The sequence below is a fragment of the Pseudorasbora parva genome, chromosome 9 (assembly GCF_024679245.1).
Source record: "Pseudorasbora parva isolate DD20220531a chromosome 9, ASM2467924v1, whole genome shotgun sequence".
NCBI classification, from domain to species: Eukaryota; Metazoa; Chordata; class Actinopteri; order Cypriniformes; family Gobionidae; genus Pseudorasbora; species Pseudorasbora parva.
The window spans coordinates 4,663,671-4,687,341 of record NC_090180.1 but is presented as its reverse complement, the minus strand read 5'-3'; the positions used below and the strand labels follow the sequence as shown (position 1 = coordinate 4,687,341).

The window sequence follows — 23,671 nt, the reverse complement described above, 5'->3', positions numbered from 1 at the left end:
AGTGTTAGCTCATGAATATTAATTAGGCTGTTGTGACGTTGCTAGGTAACATTACTGAACCATCCATTCTCATAACCTGCTGATTAATATTCATGAGTCAAACTGCAACAGTGTGCCTTTTATATTCAGAGTATAGACATACCTGGATATCAGACCATCTTTGCTTGATCACATTTTACATATTAGTTTGCTGTTTTTATAATTTTTTATAAATATATAAATACCTTTGAGGTGCGAAAAAAGATTCTCATCAATTGAATATGTAATTACATAGTAGAAACCATTTCCAATGCTTACTTCAGTGAAATAAAACTGCTTTTTATTTTATTGAAATTGGACTTCATAATCAAATCAATAAAGAAATAAACTTTAAAAACAAACCAATAAGTATATATTATTAAGTATATACTAACAATTGATGCAGGCTGAAGTGGTCTCCTCCACATTTCTGTTTAAACCAGATGTGCTAGGGTGGAGCATTTAAACAATTCTTATAGTTGAGCCACGTTAACCACTTCAAAGCATGTGTGTGTGTGTGTGTGTGTGTGTGTGTGTGTGTGTGTGTGTGTGTGTGTGTGTGTGTGTGTGTTTGTTTAGAAGGGTGCAGCATCTCAGATGTAATTTCCTATTAGCACACCAATGTCTCTGTGTGTTTTGTGGTTCCCAACAGTACCTGATCAAAGTGAACGAGATTAAGACCAAGAAGGGTGTGGATCTCCTCCAGAATCTCATCAAGTATTATCATGCACAGTGCAAGTAAGTGTCCCAGAATCCTTTTCTCACTGATATAAGGTCTGTTTTATTGTAATTATACTGTAATTCCTAAGAAATTTCTCCTAGATTAGGCAAGGCAAGGCAAGGCAAATTGAAATTGAGTTATATTCTCTTCAAAGAGTTTGAAATTGCACAGTTAATGTACACTGCCATTGGTAAGATTTTGTAATGAATTGAGTACTTTTATTCATCTGGGAATGCATTAATCAAAAGTGACACACCGGACGCATAACGTAAAAGTGAATATTTCGTGTTAGAATATTTAGTTCACGTTAAAACCATTCACATCAGCCGCGAAGTAAATTTGCAACGTCTGTGACACATTTCAGAGCTCCAACATTACAAAACATTTGTGGTGACAGCTGAGAAAACACAGACACTTCATCGTCCTTTAATTTTCTTCAAAGACTGGAAAGAAGGTTTTGGGTGCACCCAGTCTTAGAAGAAGAGAGAGTCTGAAGGGGAGTATGCTAATCTTGTTCAGGAGCTAAAACTTTATCATGGCCGGTTCCGCACTTACTTTCAAATGTCCGTGGGACAATGTAAGGGGCTCATCCAGAGACAGTAGGAGCGCATCTGACGGGGAAAAACACACACTTCAGGGAACCAATCGATCTGGAGCAGCTGTGTTTCCAGTTGAGTCACAATGTAAGCATTTAAGTGCCACAGTCACATTCAATTTCCATAGTTGTGGACACAATTAGGTTTAGAAAACAAGCAACAAGTTTAAACTCAAAGGTTATGTTATCGTTGTCTGTAGCCTACTACGATTTGCTTGTACTCCACAGGAGCTGTAATCTCGTGAGAAATGCGATACTTGCCAATGGTTAAAGGACAACTCCGGTGAAAAATGAACCATGGGGTAATTAACAGATGGTTACCGAGTAGCTCGTTCTCTGGGATGCGTTTTCATGAAAATCGAATGTAAAGAGTTTTATCTCTAAGAACAGATTAGCTTATAACGCTTGTCTATGAGGCACAGAGTAGTAAAAATAAATCGCTAGTTATTACCACTAACACGGCTCAAAATAGCCTCACACTAACACGGCAGCATAATGAGGGTCCCTACATGCAAACCGAAGCATTGAGATCTTTGTAAGTGTACAAACAGTTTAATAAGAAGATACTTTATAAAGACAGTACATTATGTGTATACAGACAGCGGCCATATTGGAGTCGAGCCACGAATCAATTATTAATTGACATTTAAGTGTAATAAAGGTCGTTTTTTCGTCGCAGCACATTCGTGTTCAGTGTGGAAACATTCATTACACAAACAGCTGGTCAAAAAATAAAACCATCACGCCCAGTGTAAAAGGGCCTATAAAGGCTGAAATACTACACAACGGACCCACTTTATATTAGGTGGCCTTAACTACTATGTACTAACATTGTAATTAATAATTTGATACAACGCACTTATTGTGTACATAAATGTTTTTACAATTTACTTTCATTTTTAAAAATACCTGCATGTAATTACGTCTGTAATTCATTTCTGTAGTTACATTTGTAATTACACAGTTGGCACTTCTCTTACCCATAACCCTACACATAAACTGACCCACAACACCACGCCTGTCCCTAACTCTACCTGTATCTCACCTCAATATCAGCAAAAGTGTTTTGCAATACAATTTAAACACAGTAAGTATATTGTACTTATTTTTTGATGTAAGTACATAGTACTTAAGGCCACCTAATATAAAGTGGGGCCAACACAACTTATAAATCTGAACAGATTTTAAAACACTAGGCTTCATACACTTACCGACCATGTAAATGGTTGCAGGGAAAAACTGGGCATCATACACTGAATGACTGAGGACCACACACTAGCAGACTTTTAACTGTTCCTAACACAACACATTTTCACAGAGACGCAAGTCTTGTTGCTAGAAGATGCATGACATGAAAAAAAAGGGATGTTCAGGAGATGGTTGTCGTTGTTGTTGTACTGAGTCGCAAAAGAAAAAAAACGAGCTAAGTGCATTTGGATGAGGTCTTGGGTGTGTAGATGCGGTTAGTATGGACAGTATGGAGTTAAGCCCATTCTTCGGTTTTTACACTTTTGCAAAGGTCAGTGCGTGCGTCACACTAACAACCTTTCATTTTTGCTTGTATTTTCTCTCAGTTTTTTCCAGGACGGCTTGAAAACCGCTGACAAGTTGAAGCAGTATATCGAGAAATTAGCAGCTGATCTCTATAATGTTAGTAAACCTTTAAATTTTTACTTCATGTCTGTTTTATAGTTATTTTGTTAGTTCTGTTACTATGCACGGAGCTCTACTTGTGAGAACATTATGATTATATTAGATATGATATCATGTGACATAAGCATTATTAAAGGGTTAATTCACCCAAAAATGAAATTGATGTCGTTAACTTCTCGCCCTAATGTCATTCCACACCCGTAAGACCTCCGTTCATCTTCAGAACACAGTTTAAGATATTTTATATTTAGTCTGAGAGCGTATCCAAGTGTATGCACACTATACTGTCCAGAAAGGGAATAAAAACATCATCAGAGTAGTCCATATGAGACATCAGTGGGTTAATGAGAATCTCTTGAAGCATCGAAAATACATTTTGGTAGCCTGACAAGCCAGACCCACATCAAGATGTTTGGTCTGGAAACTCACCATTGACAGCTCAATCCGAGGGGCGGATAAACGGTTGTCTTTCAAACTCCCTCTGCACGCGATAGGATAGCGCTACACCAACCAGAGCAACGAAGGTGAAGCAGAGCTCGTTGATAGATTAAACTTTCACCGTATCCGGTCGGCAAAACTCTGAACACATCTTCCCTTCTTAAGAATGACTTCAGTGCCGTTCTTTATTTTCTCAGAGAAAAGCTTAACTCCAAGTCTTCCAGAGTCGCGGTCAAAGCTGATTCGAAAGACCGCTTGCGTACACTTGCATACGCTCTGGGACTAAATATAAAATATCTTAAACTGTGTGTGAAGATGAACGGAGGTCTTACGGGTGTGGAACGACATTAGGGCGAGTCATTAATGACATTAATTTCATTTTTGACTGAACTAACCCTTTAATATGTGAGTCTATGAGAATGAAATAGTATCTCATATTCAGACAGGAAAAAGTAAAGCTTGAATAAACTCTTCCTTTAAAAAGTAATAAAGCAGTGAATCACTAGCAGTGAACACTCAAGAGAGTTATGAATAGCAGCCTGTTTGTGTTATATTGTTTATTTCGCCCAATATTGTAACACCGTAAATCTGTACTGTCAGATAAAACAGACCCAGGATGAAGAAAAAAAACAGCTTACAGCTCTCAGAGACCTCATCAAGTCATCCTTACAGCTGGACCAGAAAGAGGTGAGTACATCACCGGAGGATGTGTCCTCTGCCTTTAATCCACAATGGCTTAATGAGACACTTTTGTGTTTGATTGACAAATCATTGAGGGTAATCTATTAGAATAGTGCAATCACTTTTACATGCAATTACATACAACAATGCTATATTCAGCATTAAAGATATGAATGAGTCCAGATGTCAATATGCTTTTCATGTCCAGTTTTTCCTGACATTTGCCACCTCTGAGAGACTGTGAAGTAGGTTTTCAGTGTCCTCATGAAAGAGAGGAAACATGGACACAAGGGTCAGACAGTGACAACACAAGCTCTTTTGTAGAGCTCGGCGTTTGATCTTTTATGTGTTTTGTTTGGAGTAGATGTCCATTTGAGCCGGATGTTTCTGGTCTCGATTGAATAACAATGCCCTGTGTTGTATAATCCTCAGACACTGCTATGAATATTGTAACGCTAGGTTTGCTTTTATTTTTATTCAACGCACATTGCAATAATAATAATAATCTGGCATCTGCATTTCTGACTTCTTTCGTCCTCTTTCTCTTTCACTGCCTTCCAACTGAAGTCTAGGAGAGTAAGTTCATAAAAGAAACATTTAATGTTACCAGACTTTGATTTTATTATATATCCTGTGCATATGTCTACTGAAAATGCTTTTTATTTTCCTTTGTATTCTTCTATTTTAATACAATATAATTTAGGGGTGTAACGGTAAACAAAAATAATATTTCTGTACAGCAGTTTTAAAAAATTTGCTTTTTATTTATTTTTAATAAACTGGTTTACTGAACAAATTGTGTCTGTCCTTACATGAATTCAATTATTACTGAGAGTTCCTTAAAGATAATGCTGTAAACTATATAGCGAGCCCTTACTTGAACATTACTATAATATTAAAGGTTAACAACATTTATTTTTATATATAATAATCAACACTCAAATAAAACATTGTATGCAAACATGTAAACTTCACCTAAGGCAGTTTTTGCATTAAATCTAATTATAAAATGTTTTTACTCCAATTCGTTGTCGAAATATAATCATTTATACACAGTGGCTGTCATTTTCATGACAGATTTATTTAAACACGCATTAATAATCCAGACATCAGTAACCGGTCCAGTAGAATATAATGAATATATAGGCTAATATAGGTCATATATTTAGTGAAAGAGTTGATTTCTGTAGTGAACTCACAGCTGTGGACACTGAAGGACTTCTGAGGTAAATGTGATGCTACGGGTCTTTGTTTTTATTGATGTCTTTCCACCGTTGAAACACTGAGTGATTACATGACGTGATATATTTCAGTAAGTTGTTATGTACCCTCAACATACCGTCAGATGTTGATTCATGTTTATTCTTTAACTATGACGAGATGATCGTGTTCACTCGCGCGTCCATACAGGTATCTGTCACATCACATTAACGAGCGTCAAAACAGCATTTATCGTTGAATTTTGTCATAAAATGGACAGAATACTTAATATGTTCATGTGGGAACTCGGATTGAGCGTAAAACAAGCTGACTGTTAACTGTTAAAGATTGCATTCGGTAACCAAATTGCACCATACGGGAAGTCCTGTACCGAAACAGTTCGGTATGAATACGTGTACCGTTACACCCTGAATTGTATTATCATATTGTGGTTACATTTGGTGCTAGAATTAAATATTTTCAGCGTAGTCTGATCACACTGTTTTCCCCTTAATGATAAGGTTGAATTAAATGATCGTATAATGGCATGCTAATTTCCTCAGTACTGTTAATTTTGTTCGATTTTGACAGTTTTTGTTGTGATGTGCAGGATTCCCAGAGCAAGCAGAGCGGTTACAGTATGCACCAGCTGCAGGGCAATAAGGAGTTTGGCTGTGAGAAGAAGGGCTATCTCTTCAAGAAGAGTGATGGGTAAGCTCACACACTGATGTGAAATGTATGTGACTTCATTAATAGTGTCTAATGGAATTGGCTACGCTATAATTGATTGATTCTACACCACATGGCTTCTGATCACTGCTTCCTCCAGCTCTGAAGTGTCACTTGCAGACATGCACTATAGCACCAGACATCACAATGTTTTACCATAGACCATATAACACTAAAATACGCTTAAAAAAAGCTCTTTTAAAAGCATTAAAGGCAAAAATCCTATGTTTTAATGTTGATACTTTAGAAAAGCTAGCATACCGTACAAAAAGTCTGGGAGAGAAAGAAATACTTTTATTCATATATACTTTTAGGGTGCGTTCACACTTGTATTTCGGTTTGTTTGGTCCGGACCAAAAAACAAAACATATAGTCCTGGTCCGCTTAGCGTTCACACTGGCATTTTTAACAGCGAACCTAAAGTTACCGAACCAAAGGCACAGGGAGACGCTCACAACCTGATTGGTCGGCTTATGACGTAGGAGCTTGCTTACCGAACATTCAAAACAATGCTGTGTGCTGGATTAAACGCCATCATTTTATTCGTGTGCATATGGCATTATTTTTACCAGCTGTTCAAAACAGCACCAGAATTTCCTCCGTTGTATGCAGAAAAGAGACGGCAGTTCTGTCGTCTGTACCAGATAATAATGGGCAACACGGGTCCTTTGATGAGAAGAACCAGGTATGCTTTTTGTGCATTTTTTCTAGCATTTTCGAAACACGCTCGTCGGACCAAATATTGATGAGGCACTTCCTCGTTGCTCTACATTTGCCCTCTAAAATACGTTATTCATTTCGATCTTTCCGCGTCGTCAAATCAGCTGACTGTGCGTCGCATCTTGTGACATTACATTCTGTTTTTTGTTCGTTTACATATCTTTGGTCCGTGTTGCGTTCATATATCAATCGAACCGCACCAGAGTTCGTTTGGAAGCGGACCGAGACCCATCTTTTTAGCGGTCTCGGTCCGCTTGTTTGGTGCGCACCAGGGTTTGGATGGCAGCGTTCACATATGTTCAAATGAACCGCACTAACCGAGCAATCGCACCAGGGTTCGTTTTAATCGAACCAAACATGACAAGTGTGAACGCACCCTTAGTATCCAGTGAGGAAAATAAGTATTTGAACACCCTGGTATTTTGCAAGTTCTCCCACTTAGAAATCATGGAGGGGTCTTAAATTGTCATCAGAGGTGCATGTCCACTGTGAGAGACATAATCTAAACCCCCCTGAAATAATACATGATTTTTAACTATTTATTTGTATGATACTGCTGCAAATAAGTATTTGAAACATTTGGTACAGTAGCCTTTGTTTGCAGTTATAGAGGTCTAACGTTTCCTGTAGTTTTCTAAAAAATTTATGTTATTAGTATACACTACTTAAATCAAGTTATTATTATTTTTTTACACATTTATTGTAGTGCTAGCTGTGTTTAACCAGTCAAATCTGAACCATTTATTATATGAAAAAGATATCAAATAACTATTTTTGTGTAGTTAATAGGAAATATAAAATGATCAATAACTATAAATCGCAACAAGCATCTACTATGCACTGAGTAGCAGCTTAATTTTGGCCATATTTGCAACCTTTTGTTAAATGTTATGAATTTTGTCACGTTTTACCTTCTGACTTTGAAAGAATTTGACAAAACCAAATTAAATTTTTTCTTAAATGAAATAATGCAAACATTTTCTAATTACGAAGCCATTTTAGAGATTCGAAGGACGGGTTTTAATGATTTTTATCCTCAGGATCCGTAAGGTTTGGCAGAGGAGGAAGTGCTCAGTGAAAAATGGCATCCTTACAATCTCCCATGCCACAGTGAGTATAATATAATTATTTAATAATAATTTACCTTAATGTCGTTTGACACCTGTAAGACCTCCATTCATCTTCGGAACCATCACTATATAAGTCGTTATTTAGTTTTTTTGCGCACAAAATCTATTCTCGTGTCTTCATAAGAGATGGGCTTTGTAACGACGTCTTTAGTGCCTTTATGGGTCTTGAGAGGAAATGACATTGGTGTCAATGAAGGCCTTTCTGAGCCATCGGATTTCAACACTAATATCTTTATCTGTGTCTGAAGATGAACGGAGGTCTGACGGGTGTCGAACGACATTAGGGTTAGTAATTATTGACAGAATTTTCATTTTTGGGTGAACTAACCCTTTAATGCTTTTTGTTTCCTCACTTTTGCTATAACTAGATCTCCAGAACTAGAACTATCTTGCAAAAAAAAAATCTCTCACCATATGAAGGTGAACATGGTGGATAGTGCTGCCCAGTTACCATAGAAACACCCTCAGATCTGACTCATACACTAATGATATTAGCACGAGCGAGACCCAGCATGGTCTGGGCCGCGGGTGGTCGATGAGTTTCCTGCTGTAATCTGCTGTAAGGACACTGATGCTCAGCAGACGCCGTGTGGAGCGAATGCTTTTTGCACTCTGCTCTCTGTGGCAATGTGCTCATATTCCTGTCTGATAGCATTTTAATGTGGTGCAATTTTCTGCCATCACGTCTGTTTCATCAGTGCTGGTATTTTTGCATTTAGTCCCCTTGGATTGAAAGATCTTTTTTATTATTGTTCAGATCCCGAACTATATTCATCATAGTTGTTACCTCAAGGTAATGCTTTATTTCGATTGTCCACTTTAGACATGACTAACTTTTCAACTACATGTCAACCAAACCCTAACCTAACAGTCTACTAATTCTCTATTCAGATTTAGTTGACATGTAGTTGTAAAGTTACTTATGGTTAGTAGAATGTCTAAAGTGTTACCTACATGAATATTGCACAGGATTGTTTACTGAATATATAATGAACATTAATGATGTGGTTTAGTTCACCCAAAAATTAAAATTAGCCCATGATTTACTCTCCCTCAAGTCATCCTAGATGTATATGACATTCTTCTTTCAGACTTGCACTATTACGATGGATAGATGCACTTTTATGATGGACAGATGCACTTTTATGATGGATAGATGCACTTTTATGATGGACAGATGCACTTTTATGATGGATAGATGCACTTTTATGATGGATAGATGCACTTTTATGATGGATAGATGCACTTTTATGATGGACAGATGCACTTTTATGATGGATAGATGCACTTTTATGATGGATAGATGCACTTTTATGATGGACAGATGCACTTTTATGATGGATAGATGCACTTTTATGATGGACAGATGCACTTTTATGATGGATAGATGCACTTTTATGATGGATAGATGCACTTTTATGATGGACAGATGCACTTTTATGATGGACAGATGCACTTTTATGATGGACAGATGCACTTTTATGATGGATAGATGCACTTTTATGATGGATAGATGCACTTTTATGATGGATAGATGCACTTTTATGATGGACAGATGCACTTTTATGATGGATAGATGCACTTTTATGATGGATAGATGCACTTTTATGATGGATAGATGCACTTTTATGATGGACAGATGCACGTTTATGATGGACAGATGCACGTTTATGATGGATAGATGCACTTTTAGGATGGATAGATGCACTTTTATGATGGACAGATGCACTTTTATGATGGAAAGATGCACTTTTATGATGGATAGATGCTCTTTTATGATGGACAGATGCACTTTTATGATGGATAGATACACTTTTATGATGGACAGATGCACTTTTATGATGGATAGATGCACTTTTATGAAGGACAGATGCACGTTTATGATGGATAGATGCACGTTTATGATGGACAGATGCACTTTTATGATGGATAGATGCACTTTTATGATGGACAGATGCACTTTTATGATGGATAGATGCTCTTTTATGATGGATAGATGCACGTTTATGATGGATAGATACACGTTTATGATGGACAGATGCACGTTTATGATGGATAGATACACTTTTATGATGGACAGATGCACTTTTATGATGGATAGATGCACTTTTATGATGGACAGATGCACTTTTATGATGGATAGATGCACTTTTATGATGGACAGATGCACTTTTGTAATGGATAGATGCACTTTTATGATGGATAGATGCACTTTTATGATGGATAGATACACTTTTATGATGGACAGATGCACTTTTATGATGGATAGATGCACTTTTATGATGGACAGATGCACTTTTGTAATGGATAGATGCACTTTTATGATGGATAGATGCACTTTTATGATGGATAGATGCACTTTTATGATGGATAGATGCACGTTTATGATGGATAGATGCACGTTTATGATGGATAGATGCACTTTTAGGATGGATAGATGCACTTTTATGATGGACAGATGCACTTTTATGATGGAAAGATGCACTTTTATGATGGATAGATGCTCTTTTATGATGGACAGATGCACTTTTATGATGGACAGATACACTTTTATGATGGACAGATGCACTTTTATGATGGATAGATGCACTTTTATGAAGGACAGATGCACGTTTATGATGGATAGATGCACGTTTATGATGGACAGATGCACTTTTATGATGGATAGATGCACTTTTATGATGGACAGATGCACTTTTATGATGGATAGATGCACTTATATGATGGATAGATGCACGTTTATGATGGATAGATACACGTTTATGATGGACAGATGCACGTTTATGATGGATAGATGCACGTTTATGATGGACAGATGCACGTTTATGATGGATAGATGCACGTTTATGATGGACAGATGCACTTTTATGATGGATAGATACACGTTTATGATGGACAGATGCACTTTTATGATGGACAGATGCACTTTTATGATGGATAGATGCACTTTTATGATGGACAGATGCACGTTTATGATGGATAGATGCACGTTTATGATGGATAGATGCACTTTTAGGATGGATAGATGCACTTTTATGATGGACAGATGCACTTTTATGATGGAAAGATGCACTTTTATGATGGATAGATGCTCTTTTATGATGGACAGATGCACTTTTATGATGGATAGATACACTTTTATGATGGACAGATGCACTTTTATGATGGATAGATGCACTTTTATGAAGGACAGATGCACGTTTATGATGGATAGATGCACGTTTATGATGGACAGATGCACTTTTATGATGGATAGATGCACTTTTATGAAGGACAGATGCACGTTTATGATGGATAGATACACGTTTATGATGGACAGATGCACGTTTATGATGGATAGATACACTTTTATGATGGACAGATGCACTTTTATGATGGATAGATGCTCTTTTATGATGGATAGATGCACGTTTATGATGGATAGATACACGTTTATGATGGACAGATGCACGTTTATGATGGATAGATACACTTTTATGATGGACAGATGCACTTTTATGATGGATAGATGCACTTTTATAATGGACAGATGCACTTTTATGATGGATAGATGCACTTTTATGATGGACAGATGCTCTTTTATGATGGACAGATGCACTTTTATGATGGATAGATGCTCTTTTATGATGGACAGATGCACTTTTATGATGGATGGATGCATTTTTTAGGCTTCAAAACAGAAACAGCCATTCACTGCCTTTATAAAGCTTGGATTAGTCAGGACTTTTATTTATTTTTCAGGTAAATATTGGGCTAATTTTCATTTTTGGGTGAACTATTCCTTTTAGACTGAAAACCGTTGATCTAATTAATAACTAATTCGATTTTATTTCATATAAACATTTAAATATTTCACATCTATCGGAAGTATGATTTCTACAATACTGCCCAGATGCCATGCAAGAACTGTGTTGGCAGTCCTGTATTTCATCAAGGCTGTTATTGTTACCAATATGGAGCGATTGCAATCTGTTTCACCATTACTTCCAGCAAAGGCTTTTGTCCCAAGAGTCTCTTTTGTGTGTAGATTTAAAAACACAAAAAATCTCAGCAACAAATTATCTTTGGGATTTGAGTTAGACAGTAACATATGCAAAAAACACATGAGTGTTAATTAAATATCTGTATACTTATTGTTATGACTCGTCACATGTGGCTCAATTAATAGATAAATCAAGTTGAGGTCAGCCTCTCCTGTTATTTTTTTATTTCTTATTTCTCTTGTCTGCAGGATTTAACAATAAGGAAGGACTTTTTAAAATTAGTAATAGTTCAACTAAAATAGATAAAATAAGTAAGGGATAATCCACAGTTAGCTGTGATTTTAAAGGATTTTAATGCATGATGTGAAGGCAAAGAACCGCCCGACCCGAAGCGGAGAGTGGTTGCCTCCGTCAAGTGCATTAAATTCCTTTAAAAAAATATTTTAAAAAATCCTTATTGTTGATGTAAGCCCATCTCTGCTGAGAAATATAATGAAGTAATCCAGTAGTTTAGCTATTTTATGACTAAAAGCAGCGGGGCAGCGTTGAGAACATGTTTCTGTGCATTTCTGTAAATCTAATTAGACCCCATTGTCATGCATTATTCGAGCAACGGTTGGAGTTAAACAATTTAATTTGTGTCTTAAAAATCTTAAATCACCTACATCTTGGATGCCCTGGGGTAAGCAGATTAACATCAAATTTTCTTTTTTGGGTGAACTATCCCTTTAATGAAAACTATAAATTCATAAGCAACTAGTAAGCAATGGGATATGATGAGTCACTTCGAATTTTCACAAAGTCTCATGTATGCTAGCCAGGGAAATGCCTTTACCTTGGTGACTTATTTGGCCTCACAGAGCAAGTGACAAGTCCATAAAGCAGCCCCAAAACTCACTGTAATTACTCTCTGTCCAGTCCAACAGGCAGCCGGTGAGACTGAATCTGCTGACCTGCCAGGTTAAACCCAGCGGAGAGGATAAGAAGTGCTTTGACCTCATCTCCCGTGAGTGTCCTCTGCCAAACTTCACAGTACTTTCATCCGTGCCAAGAGCTAGCAAGGCCTCTAGAAGTCTAACTCCATTACACTGGCCGAGATTACTAAGTGCAGTGTGCACAGACTGAAGAGCAGTTAACATAATGCACTTCTTTCCCCTAATAATCTCTCTCCTCTTTCCCTCTGCAGATAATCGAACATATCATTTCCAGGCAGAGGATGAACAGGAGTTTGTGATGTAAGTGTGACTGTGTTAGTTCGAGAGTTGATACCATCTGTTATTTCTGTGTGTTCATGCTCATGAGTGAGAACAAGATGTGTGTGTATCGGTGCTTCTTCATGTTAATGAGAGGAATGTGTGTTTGTGTGTGTATTAGGGCTGCGCTACATATAACAAAACATGTAAGACAGAAAAACACTGCCTTTCAAGGATTTATTAAATTGATCTCCATTTATTTTTAGTTTATATATATTTATAATTTTACAAAATATTTTTTTCTTCCAAAAAATTCTGTTCTATTGAGCTTTCTATTCATTTATATATATATATATATATATATATATATATATATATATATATATATATATATATATATATATATATATACACACACGCACATCACAGCACAACTGTTTTTAACATTAATAAATGTTTCTGAAAGATCATGTGACCTGAAGACTTGAGTAGTGATGCTGAAAATAGAAATCTGATATTTTAAATTGTTATAATGAATAAATGTAGTGTTGGCGAGCATAAGAGACTTCCGAAAACATAATTAATTATATATATAATTTATATATATGTGTGTGTGTGGAGGGCTGTTCTGGGAGGATTCGCTTCTCAAACCCTATCAGCTTTATTTGTTTCTTTCTTTATCTTTGTTACTTTAAAGGAGAACCATTGTTGCTTGATTTTGTATTGTGTTAAAGTTATTGTGGTAACTGGCACCTACTACAAGTAAACTCCTTTGTTTTGTAAGTCATCATCTGTTAGTATTTAATGATCTTGTAGTCTTTTTGTTTATCACTTTTATATTGTTAATTATTTGGGGAAAGGATTAGTAGAGAGGTGGGTGCCAATTTCTTTATATTCTGTTTTCTCCTGTTTAAGTTAGTTAGGGAATCAGTGTACTTCTGTTGTAGTTTGTTTTCTTTACTTTTTGAGTTTAGTTGCTCTTGATTAGTTAGAGGTTTTATGTTTGTTGTTTTGGCCTTGCCCCCTCTTGAAGCCTCAATCCTCCCGTTTGGAAATAAAAGTCCTTGTTCTTTTTCCACACAAGTTGTTTTGAGGTCTATCTCTTGTTAAGAAGCTCTGGGGTTGGGAACTGAACCTTGCTGCCTCCACACATCACACCAACAGCTTTTCTGTTATAAGTCCTTTTAACCCTAGACTACACAGGGACATAACAGAATTTGGAATATATATGAGCTGATTCCTATAAATTAAGTACCGGTGCTCTTGTGCTGTTTTTGCCATTGAAGTTTGAATTATGGTCTTGTATATGCTTAATGGATAAATAAAAAGCTAATGTAAATAATTGGGCTATTCATTATGTTGCTTATATATTATGTTATATATTATATTAATTATATTATGTATTTTGCTGTGGATTATTAAGCTCATGCATTTCTGTTGATATATAAATATCTGTATAACATATATTGACACATAAATATGTACTTGTGTAAACCTGTCTTCATGTGTATGTCTGTGTGGTATTTCACAGCTTATAACGTGCAAGCGATTAATGCATATATTATGTTCATGTGTGATGAGCAGATGGATTTCCGTGCTCACTAACAGTAAGGAGGAGGCTCTGAACATGGCGTTTCGTGGGGAACAGAGCGCTGGAGATGATAGTTTGGAAGACCTAACCAAAGCCATCATCGAAGATGTGCTGCGCATGCCTGGAAATGAAGTCTGCTGCGACTGTGGAGCACCAGGTGAGCCAAGTTTGTGTGTAAAAGTTTTGTAGCAGTGACATCTGACAGTCCCCATTTTATCAGAGCTGTAAGGTATCAAAACAGTTTCATAGATTCATGCGCTACCTTGTGGCTGAGAGGTGAATGGCAGGACACAGCCCTGGCTATCACCAGACCAAGCTCAATCTTTAAAAGGGTTAGTTTACCCAAAAATGAAAATTAGATTTTTATCTGCTAACCCCCAGTGCATCCAACATGTAGGTGTGTTTGTTTCTTCAGTAGAACACAAATGAAGATTTTTAACTCGCCGTTGCTGTGTGCCAGTCATATAATGGTGTGAATGGGTAACAAGTCTATGAGAGCAAAACTATCAAACAAAAAAACATGCTTAGACAACGTGCACAAAAACAACGTTCTCGGTGAGAAACCGAACGGTATTTGTTTTTTGTTTTTTACCTCATGTCCCGACGAATCTCATCAAGTTTTCCCATCAGCTATTACTTCTGTCTGGTAAGGTCAAACTGGTGCGATCATATATATATATAATCCTCATTAGTGCCTGCGCGGATCGGTCGAATGAGGCATTTACATAATGTATATTTATGATGGCAGATAAACATCTAATTTTCATTTTTGGGTGAACTAACCCTTTAAGATTGCAAGGCAAGTTTATTTATATAGCACATTTCATACACAAAGGCAATTCAAAGTGCTTTACATAGAAAGTAGTAAAATAGTGATAACATATGCATGAGAAATAAGAATACCATGTGTAATAATTAAAAATATAAACAAGGACAATTAAAACAGTTGTAAAGAGAATTTAAAAAAAATTAAATAGTGATAAATAGATCCCTATCTGCCTGATTATCTAAATTCGGGTACCCCTATCTGAGATGGAGCAGGTTGGCAAAGTCTCCTGGACCTTACAAGTTGGTCCAAGGCCGGCCCCTGTAGGAGACGTTACCTTTTCCCCGCAGGGCAAAAAAAAAAAGGACTCTGTCCACAATTGGACAGTCCTTCAACCAGTTAGACCAGCAATCCATCGCTTCTCTATCCGTCATTGTGTTAAACCCGCCAATAGTGCGCCAGGTGGATAAGCTGGTTTGTGATTGTTTCCCGCAAATTTGTAACAGAAGCAGGATACAAATATGTACAGGTTTCCAGCCTGAGCTGCAGGGTGAAATCAAAGCGCCGACAGATCGGGCTGGGTTTACCCAGTCTACTCAATGACTACAATAAAAAAACTATTTTCTCCCATTCTAGACCCTAAATGGTTATCCACCAACCTCGGCATCCTGACATGCATCGAGTGTTCAGGGATCCACAGGGAAATGGGTGTCCATATTTCACGCATCCAGTCCATGGAACTAGACAAACTCGGCACCTCTGAACTCTTGGTAATGTGAATGTAAATCTTATCATTTATACTACTGTTTAAAAAGTTTAAGGTGCAGATTTTTTTTTGTGAAGAAATTAATATTTTAATTCAGCTAAGATGCATTAAATTGATTAAAAATAATGGTTACGAAACAGTTCTTTTTAAAAATAAATGTTCTTTCTATTCATCCAGGAATTATCATTTTCCACAAAAAAGTAGCAACTTCACTTTTCAAAATTGCTAATAAGAAATACTTCTTAAGCCACAAAACTTCTGAAGGATCTTATGACACTGAAGCCTGGAGTAATGATGCTGAATTTTCATGCATCATTTAAATTGTTATAATATTTCACAATATTACGGGTTTTACTGTATTTTTAATAAGATAAATGCAGACTTGAGCATTGATCTTTTTTTCATTACTGACCCCAAAATCTTTAATCGTAGTTTGTGTATATATTAATTAAAAAGTGTTGACTTTTTAACATAATGTCTTGGCTGAATGTATTACCAAATTATAGGTGTGCTATAATTTATTAATATGCTAGTTAGTCACAGCCAATTGCAATTTTTTTCCACAGCTGGCTAAGAATGTGGGTAACAGTAGTTTTAATGAAATTTTAGAAGGGAATCTGCCGAGCCCTTCACCAAAGCCGACACCATCAAGTGACATGTGAGTACCGGCCTACCTAGCATACATTAACAACTGTAGACTACAGTACTACAGACTTTAGCTACTGGAAGGACCTAGCCAATGCACTATTTTCATTTGTAAAGCAGTATGTGCTTCAAAATAAAGTTTTGAAATGGATTATTTTAGGACCGAGAGGAAGGAGTACATAAATGCAAAGTACGTGGAGCACAGGTTTGCTCGGCGGACAGCCACTACAGCCACAGCCAGACAGGGCGACTTATACGAGGCCGTGAGAACTCGAGACCTGATGGCTCTGATTCAGCTTTATGCAGATGGAGTGGAGCTAATGGATCCATTTCCAGAAGCAGGACGGGTATTGATCTCTGACTAATAGTTTGTCATGGACTAACTGATTGATATGCTGCTTATTTAGAGAAATACAGCCATTTATTCCCCAGAGTGTATATGAACTGACCTCATGACGGATGACAAATGTGGTAGCCCAAGGGTTTGTCAGAACTCAATATTAGGGCTAGACGATTCATCGAAAAGTAATACTAAAACTAAATTTAGAACCTCTAACCGACATAATTTTCCTATGTTGGTTATTTGGTTATTTAAAATCCTGTTAATACTCTTAAAAACATACTTCCGCGTGTGTAGTCACGTGACTGCCCCGTCCAATCAGTGTGATGAAGATGATAAAGGCGAACTCAATCATCGAACTCAAAAAATCGTTCCTCACCCGTAAGACCTCCGTTCATCTTCCATTGCCATTAACTCCTCCCCCTAATGTCGTTCCACACCCGTAAGACCTCCGTTCATCTTCAGAACACAGTTTAAGATATTTTATATTTAGTCCGAGAGCGTATGCAAGTGTATGCACACTATACTGTCCATGTCCAGAAAGGGAATAAAAACATCATCAAAGTAGTCCATATGAGACATCAGTGGGTTAATTAGAATCTCTTCAAGCGTCGAAAATACATTTTGGTCCAAAAATAACAAAAACTACGACTTCAGTATTGTCTTCTCTTCCGGGTTTGTTTTCAATCCTCAAATAAACATTCAAACGGTTATGAATCAGCGAATTGATTCATGACTCGGATCGCCAATGTAACGTGATTTCAGCAGTTTGACACGCGATCTAGAGCCCTGCACGGGCCTCAAATCTAGGCCCTAGCCCGGCCCGTGTCCGACAGCTTATCAAAATTCTCGGCCCGAGTCCGACTGGAGCCCGGTTTTTTTTTTTTTTTTTTTTTACATTGTTGCAGCCATTAAAATAGTTCTGTTTTGTTTTTAATGTCAAAGTAGTTATTTTTCGTTTCGTTTCTTTATTACGTTAATTTAGAAAAATGTTTAGAGCATTTTTTTGTTTGTTAAATTAAAGTTTTAATTTTTTTAAGTGACGACCAAAAGCGGCCAGCGGCCGACAGTGAGTTAACCGCATATTTAATTAATTTAGTCTCTCAAATCAACTCTTGACTTGGCTTGCCTATAATAAAATCCATAAAACACTTCAAGCATCACAATGTTAGTTAATTTCGCCAACTATTACCACCAGTAGCCTAAAAGGCATTTTTGACGAGCTGAGGCAGGCTGATTCTGCTCGCGGCTCGCGCAAACGGAGCTAAACAAATAAAATAAAAAAAGCACATGCAGGTTGTCTTATAGCCTACCTTACACCTACGCAAATGAATATAAATCCCATCTTCAATTCCCGTGGTATATGCTCATTTACAGCAACGGAAGCAAAAGATTAAGATGCATTTTATTCAGCAGCTTATTTCAGATTCAAATACCACATAAGAAAGCGCGGCCTAAGCGCACTGGTAAGATAATGATCTCATTCATCTCATTCATTTTTATTGAAGATGATTGAGTTTTTGACCATCTTAGACTTATTTTAAGTTTCATTTACAGCCATTTGCGTTGGCTTGCATTAGTCATTTGCTGCGATGCGTGCAGCGCCATCATATCTATCTGACTACAACATATAGCCCATAAAACATTGTGACACATAATTACATTTTCATGTTTGAAAGTCTGTAGGTTAACATAAATGCAGATAGGCCTAATTGTAATAATAAAAGACAACATAGCCTAATTATCGATTTTGAAATATTAAACCAGTCAATACAGAACAAATTATTCTGTAGCCTTTTGCCGTCAATACCATGGATATGGCATGGGCCGGCTACTGCCGAAGTTGTCTTTGCTGTATCAATAGGCAATATATTTATATTTAACATGAAGTATAGGGCTTCCCTGTACATTAATAGCACCAGACGCCCCGCGGATGACACGCAACAGAAACGCCACGCTCACACCACGCTTGCAGTGTGTCTCCGCGCTGAAGAAACGCGCGCTGCTACTGCTGGCGCGGACTCTGAACCTATGCTCTGAACACTGTGCGAGCCATCTTAACAGTTGCGTTAGCTATTATGGTCTCGTGTTGTTTCCACCAGCGCAGAACTCATTGTTCCTTTTAATTGATAAAATAAATATAAAACGAAGGAGAAGCCTATAAAAAGGCCCGAAGCCCGGCCCGCGTTTTAGGTATGACATGAAAATTGGCCCGAAGCCCGGCCCGAGGGGTGTAAAAAAGTCGGGGCCCGTCGGGCTCGGGCATAAATGCAGGGCTTTAACGCGATCCGAATCATGAATCAATGCGCTGATTCATAACCGTTCAAAACGTTGTTTGCGGTTCCACGTAATCGTGGTAAAAGGTTAAATTAATTGAGATTTTGATTTTAGCTAATTTCGTCCAGCCCTACTCAATATTATTGTAAGACACTTCCTGTTTAGATTATGCTATATGGTATATTTAAATGAATGCAAATATTTCTCAGTAATGTTGTCCTGATTCTGGTACTGATTAATGTCAACAGGACCCAGGAGAGACTGCGCTGCATTTTGCTGTACGGATGTCAGACCAGACTTCGCTGCACCTGGTGGACTTCCTTGTCCAAAACAGGTAATGGACAGCACATTGTGCAGTGAGCATGACACACATTAGAGGATAATTAAGCTGCATTATGGTAAATATGGATGTGTGTGTGCAGTGGAACTCCAGACAGACAGACGGAGAGTGGAAACGCGGCTCTCCATTACTGCTGCACATATGAGAAGCCAGAGTGTCTCAAACTGATGCTCAGGGGAAAGCCATCTATTGACCTGGGTACGTGGGGTTCCTTTAGCATCTTCCTAATGATGTTTCAACAGAGACAACATCTGGATTTATTTCAAAATAAATAAAGGCAGAGCTGATTGGTGACATTTATTTAAAATGAAAAGTTATGTTTGGCAACAGTTCTTCTAATCCTAATTGATGGAGTGTGTAGCTTTTCATTACAACCTTGTAGGAAGACACATCATGGGCATAATATTCCAGGATGATAATGTCCAGATTCATTCGGCTAAGAATGTGTCAATGCAAGATATAGACCAAAAATGGATGCACTTTCTGGAAGAACTGTTGCCAAATTTATAACATGATAGAAACATAATAATCCCTGCAATAATGATCCAATCATTGACTCTTAAGTGTTTGCTTAATCAAATCCAAACAGCAACTTTTTTTTTATTTTATATTTATTTATTTATTTTTGGCCAGGAAGTGTATGTACACACGTACACACACGTACACACGCACACACGCACACACACACACACACACACACACACACACACACACACACGTTGGTCTATGTGGTTTACAGGGACTCTCCATAGGCGTAATGGTTTTTATACTGTACAAACCGTATTTTCTATCCCCTTACACTGCCCCTGCCCCTGCCCCTAAACCTACCCATCACACACACACACACACACACTGCCCCTGCCCCTAAACCTACCCATCACAGGAAACATTCTGCATTTTTACTTTCTCAAAAAAAACATAATTTAGTATGTTTTTAAGGCCATTTGAATTATGAGGACATTTGATATGTCCTCATAAACCACATTTATAGTGTAATACCAGTGTAATACCCATGTAGTTATACAAATTTGTGTCCTCATAAACCACATAAACAGGCTCACACACACACACATACACACACACACTTTACCGGTCAAAGGTTTGAGAATGATAAGCTTAAATTATTTAAAACAAGTCTCTTCTGCTCACCAAGGCTGCGTTTATTTGATCAAAAATACAGCGAAAACAGTAATATTGTGAAGTATTTTTACAATTTAAAATAACTGTTTTCTATTTAAATATATGTTAAAATGCAATTTATTTATGTGATTCAAAGCTGTATTTTCAGTATCATAACTCCAATCTTCAGTGTCACATGATCCTTCAGAAATCAGTCTAATATGAGAATTTGATGCTCAAGAATTATTTCAGGATTATTTAATGAAGATGAAGTTCAAAAGAACAGCATTTATCTGAAATATAAAGCTTTTGCAACATCATAAATGCCTTTACTGTCACTTGATCAATTTAATGCATCCTTGCTGAATAATTAAAAAATATATATATATATTCAAATAGAAAAGTTCTTGTACATTTTAATAATATTTCACAATATTACAGCTTTTTTTTGAGCAGAAGAGACTTTAAAAACATTAAAAAATCTTACTGTTCTCAAACTTTTGACCAGTAATGTGTATACACACACACACACACACACACACACACACACACTCACACAGACAATCACACACACACGTGTGTTTCTTATGTTGGCCAAGGCTGCTTATTTGATCAAAAAACGCAGAAAATTACGAATATTATTAAAATAACTGCTTTAAAATGTAATGGTAAAGTTAAATTAAAAGCATCCTTGCTGAATAAAAGTATTTAATAAAAATAAAAACTATATCTTAGTGACCCCAAACCAATGTATAATCACTCATATAAAGCCATTTCATATAAAGTCAATATGAATTTGCCAGAGATGATTGGATTTTAAAACCTCAGCTGTAAATACAGGCCTCTGGGACCCGCATGCCAATCTGAGTGCTTAGAGGCTCATCTTCCAACACATTTCATATCATTCTTTTCATTTGGACTGAATGATAAACAGGTGTCACCACACCTAACCTGGAGGCTTTGATTTTTGCATCTTGCTCAATTACCTGTGTTTTATTTCAGTAAATCAAAACGGGGAGACAGCTTTGGACATTGCCAGACGACTGAAAAATGCACCGTGTGAAGAGCTAGTGAGTGTGATACTTTATATTCAGTGCTTCATTTTCTGTGTTGCTGACACTGCTAATTACAGAAGAATTTTGCCATTCAACCACCTGCAATTTCACTATACAGTCATGTAATTGCTCAAAACTTGGCCTTTATTTTCTGGCATTAATGTCAGAGCGGAGAAGTGTGTTATGCTGACGGATTTGTGATGGGTTGTGCAGCTAATGGAGGCAGCAGCTGGGAGGTTTAATCCTCACGTGCATGTGGAGTATGAGTGGAATCTGCGGCTGGAGGAGATCGACGAGAGTGACGATGACCTAGATGATAAGGTTTGTGCACACACATTTGCTTTGTCCCATATCGCCCTAAACTAGAGCGCCACTAAAGCTCCCTCTTCATACACCTGTAATTAGCATAGGTATTAGGAGTCATTTTGTTGGCAACTTGATTGAAAGTTGCTGGAAACTTCACACCTGGTTAAAACATGGTGCAACACTTAAAGGGTTAGTTCACCCAAAAATGAAGTTGATGTCATTAACGACTCCCCCTAATATCGTTCCACACCCGTAAGATCTCCGTTCATCTTCAGAACACAGTTTAAGATATTTTATATAGTCCGAGAGCGTATGCAAGTGTATGCACACTATACTGTCCACGTCCAGAAAGGGAATAAAAACATCATCAGAGTAGTCCATATGAGACATCAGTGGGTTAATGAGAATTTCTTGAAGCATCGAAAATACATTTTGGTCCAAAAATAACAAAAACTACGACTTTATTCAGTATTGTCTTCACTACCGGGTTTGTTTTCAATCAGCAAATTAAGATTCAAACGTTTATGAATCAGTGTATTGATTCATGATTCGGATCGCCAACGTCACGTGATTTCAGCAGTTTGAGACACGATCCGAAACATAAATCAATACGTTGATTCATAGCGGCCCCCCCCCAAAAAAAAATAATCAAGACAAAAAATGCAGATCTTACCCAGAGTTTACATAGAAAACAAAAAGTATATTACCATCATTAGGGTAATGCATATTAAAATTGTGATACCTGTTCTGAAGTCTATATAAAGGTCTATATAATGCCTGTCACATTGGTCTTTTAACAATAGGGAGGATAATGCTCTCTGTCCAGTGTGCGAAAAAAGCTCTCTGGCCACTCAGAAACTGACAATGATCCCTCGTAGCATTTCAAATTTATTTTAGTGCATTTTATGCCATTATAAAAGTGTATCCTCATCTGCAGAGATCCACGACTCAAGAAAAGAGAACCAAAATCAAAATATTACCACACTTGGATGTGCCTAAAAGCACTCTCCCCCACCTCAAAGCCATGTGTACACAGCGCCACCTAATGCTTTCGGTTGTAATCGCAAGGTTTTTAGAGAGGCTGTTGACTAGTCTCAAAACCGAGTGTTATATTATTTTATTTTCTATTTTCCATGTCCAGCCCAGTCCGGTGAAGAAGGAGCGATCTCCCCGACCGCAGAGCTTCTGTCATTCCTCAAACGTGTCCCCTCAGGAGAAGCTGACTCTGCCGGGGTATTTAGGACACAAACAGAGACTCTCCTATGGAGCCTTTGCCAACCCCGTCTACAGCACCTCCACAGACACACCTGTATCTCCAGTTTCAGAAGGACCCACAGCAGCCAGCAAGACAGCTGCAAAAGGTATACATGCCTTAATGCAAGACACTGCAGATTAAAAAAGAGCA

The 23,671-nt window shown here is 37.4% G+C and overlaps 1 protein-coding gene across 2 annotated transcripts in view; it reads left to right on the top strand.

Annotated features, from left to right (window-relative positions):
- The window catches only part of asap1a (ArfGAP with SH3 domain, ankyrin repeat and PH domain 1a), a 75,377-nt gene that overhangs the window by 38,613 nt on the left and 13,093 nt on the right, over nucleotides 1–23,671 (top strand). For both annotated transcript variants that reach the window (XM_067453556.1, XM_067453555.1), the window contains exons 9-24: nucleotides 671–756; nucleotides 2,909–2,984; nucleotides 4,026–4,112; nucleotides 5,917–6,017; nucleotides 7,796–7,865; nucleotides 12,787–12,874; nucleotides 13,055–13,103; nucleotides 14,646–14,809; nucleotides 16,055–16,188; nucleotides 16,751–16,842; nucleotides 16,990–17,176; nucleotides 19,695–19,780; nucleotides 19,869–19,984; nucleotides 21,908–21,975; nucleotides 22,174–22,281; nucleotides 23,408–23,627. In XM_067453556.1, the coding sequence (XP_067309657.1) occupies nucleotides 671–756; nucleotides 2,909–2,984; nucleotides 4,026–4,112; nucleotides 5,917–6,017; nucleotides 7,796–7,865; nucleotides 12,787–12,874; nucleotides 13,055–13,103; nucleotides 14,646–14,809; nucleotides 16,055–16,188; nucleotides 16,751–16,842; nucleotides 16,990–17,176; nucleotides 19,695–19,780; nucleotides 19,869–19,984; nucleotides 21,908–21,975; nucleotides 22,174–22,281; nucleotides 23,408–23,627 (1,732 nt within the window). The remainder of the gene's footprint in view (nucleotides 1–670; nucleotides 757–2,908; nucleotides 2,985–4,025; nucleotides 4,113–5,916; nucleotides 6,018–7,795; nucleotides 7,866–12,786; nucleotides 12,875–13,054; nucleotides 13,104–14,645; nucleotides 14,810–16,054; nucleotides 16,189–16,750; nucleotides 16,843–16,989; nucleotides 17,177–19,694; nucleotides 19,781–19,868; nucleotides 19,985–21,907; nucleotides 21,976–22,173; nucleotides 22,282–23,407; nucleotides 23,628–23,671) is intronic.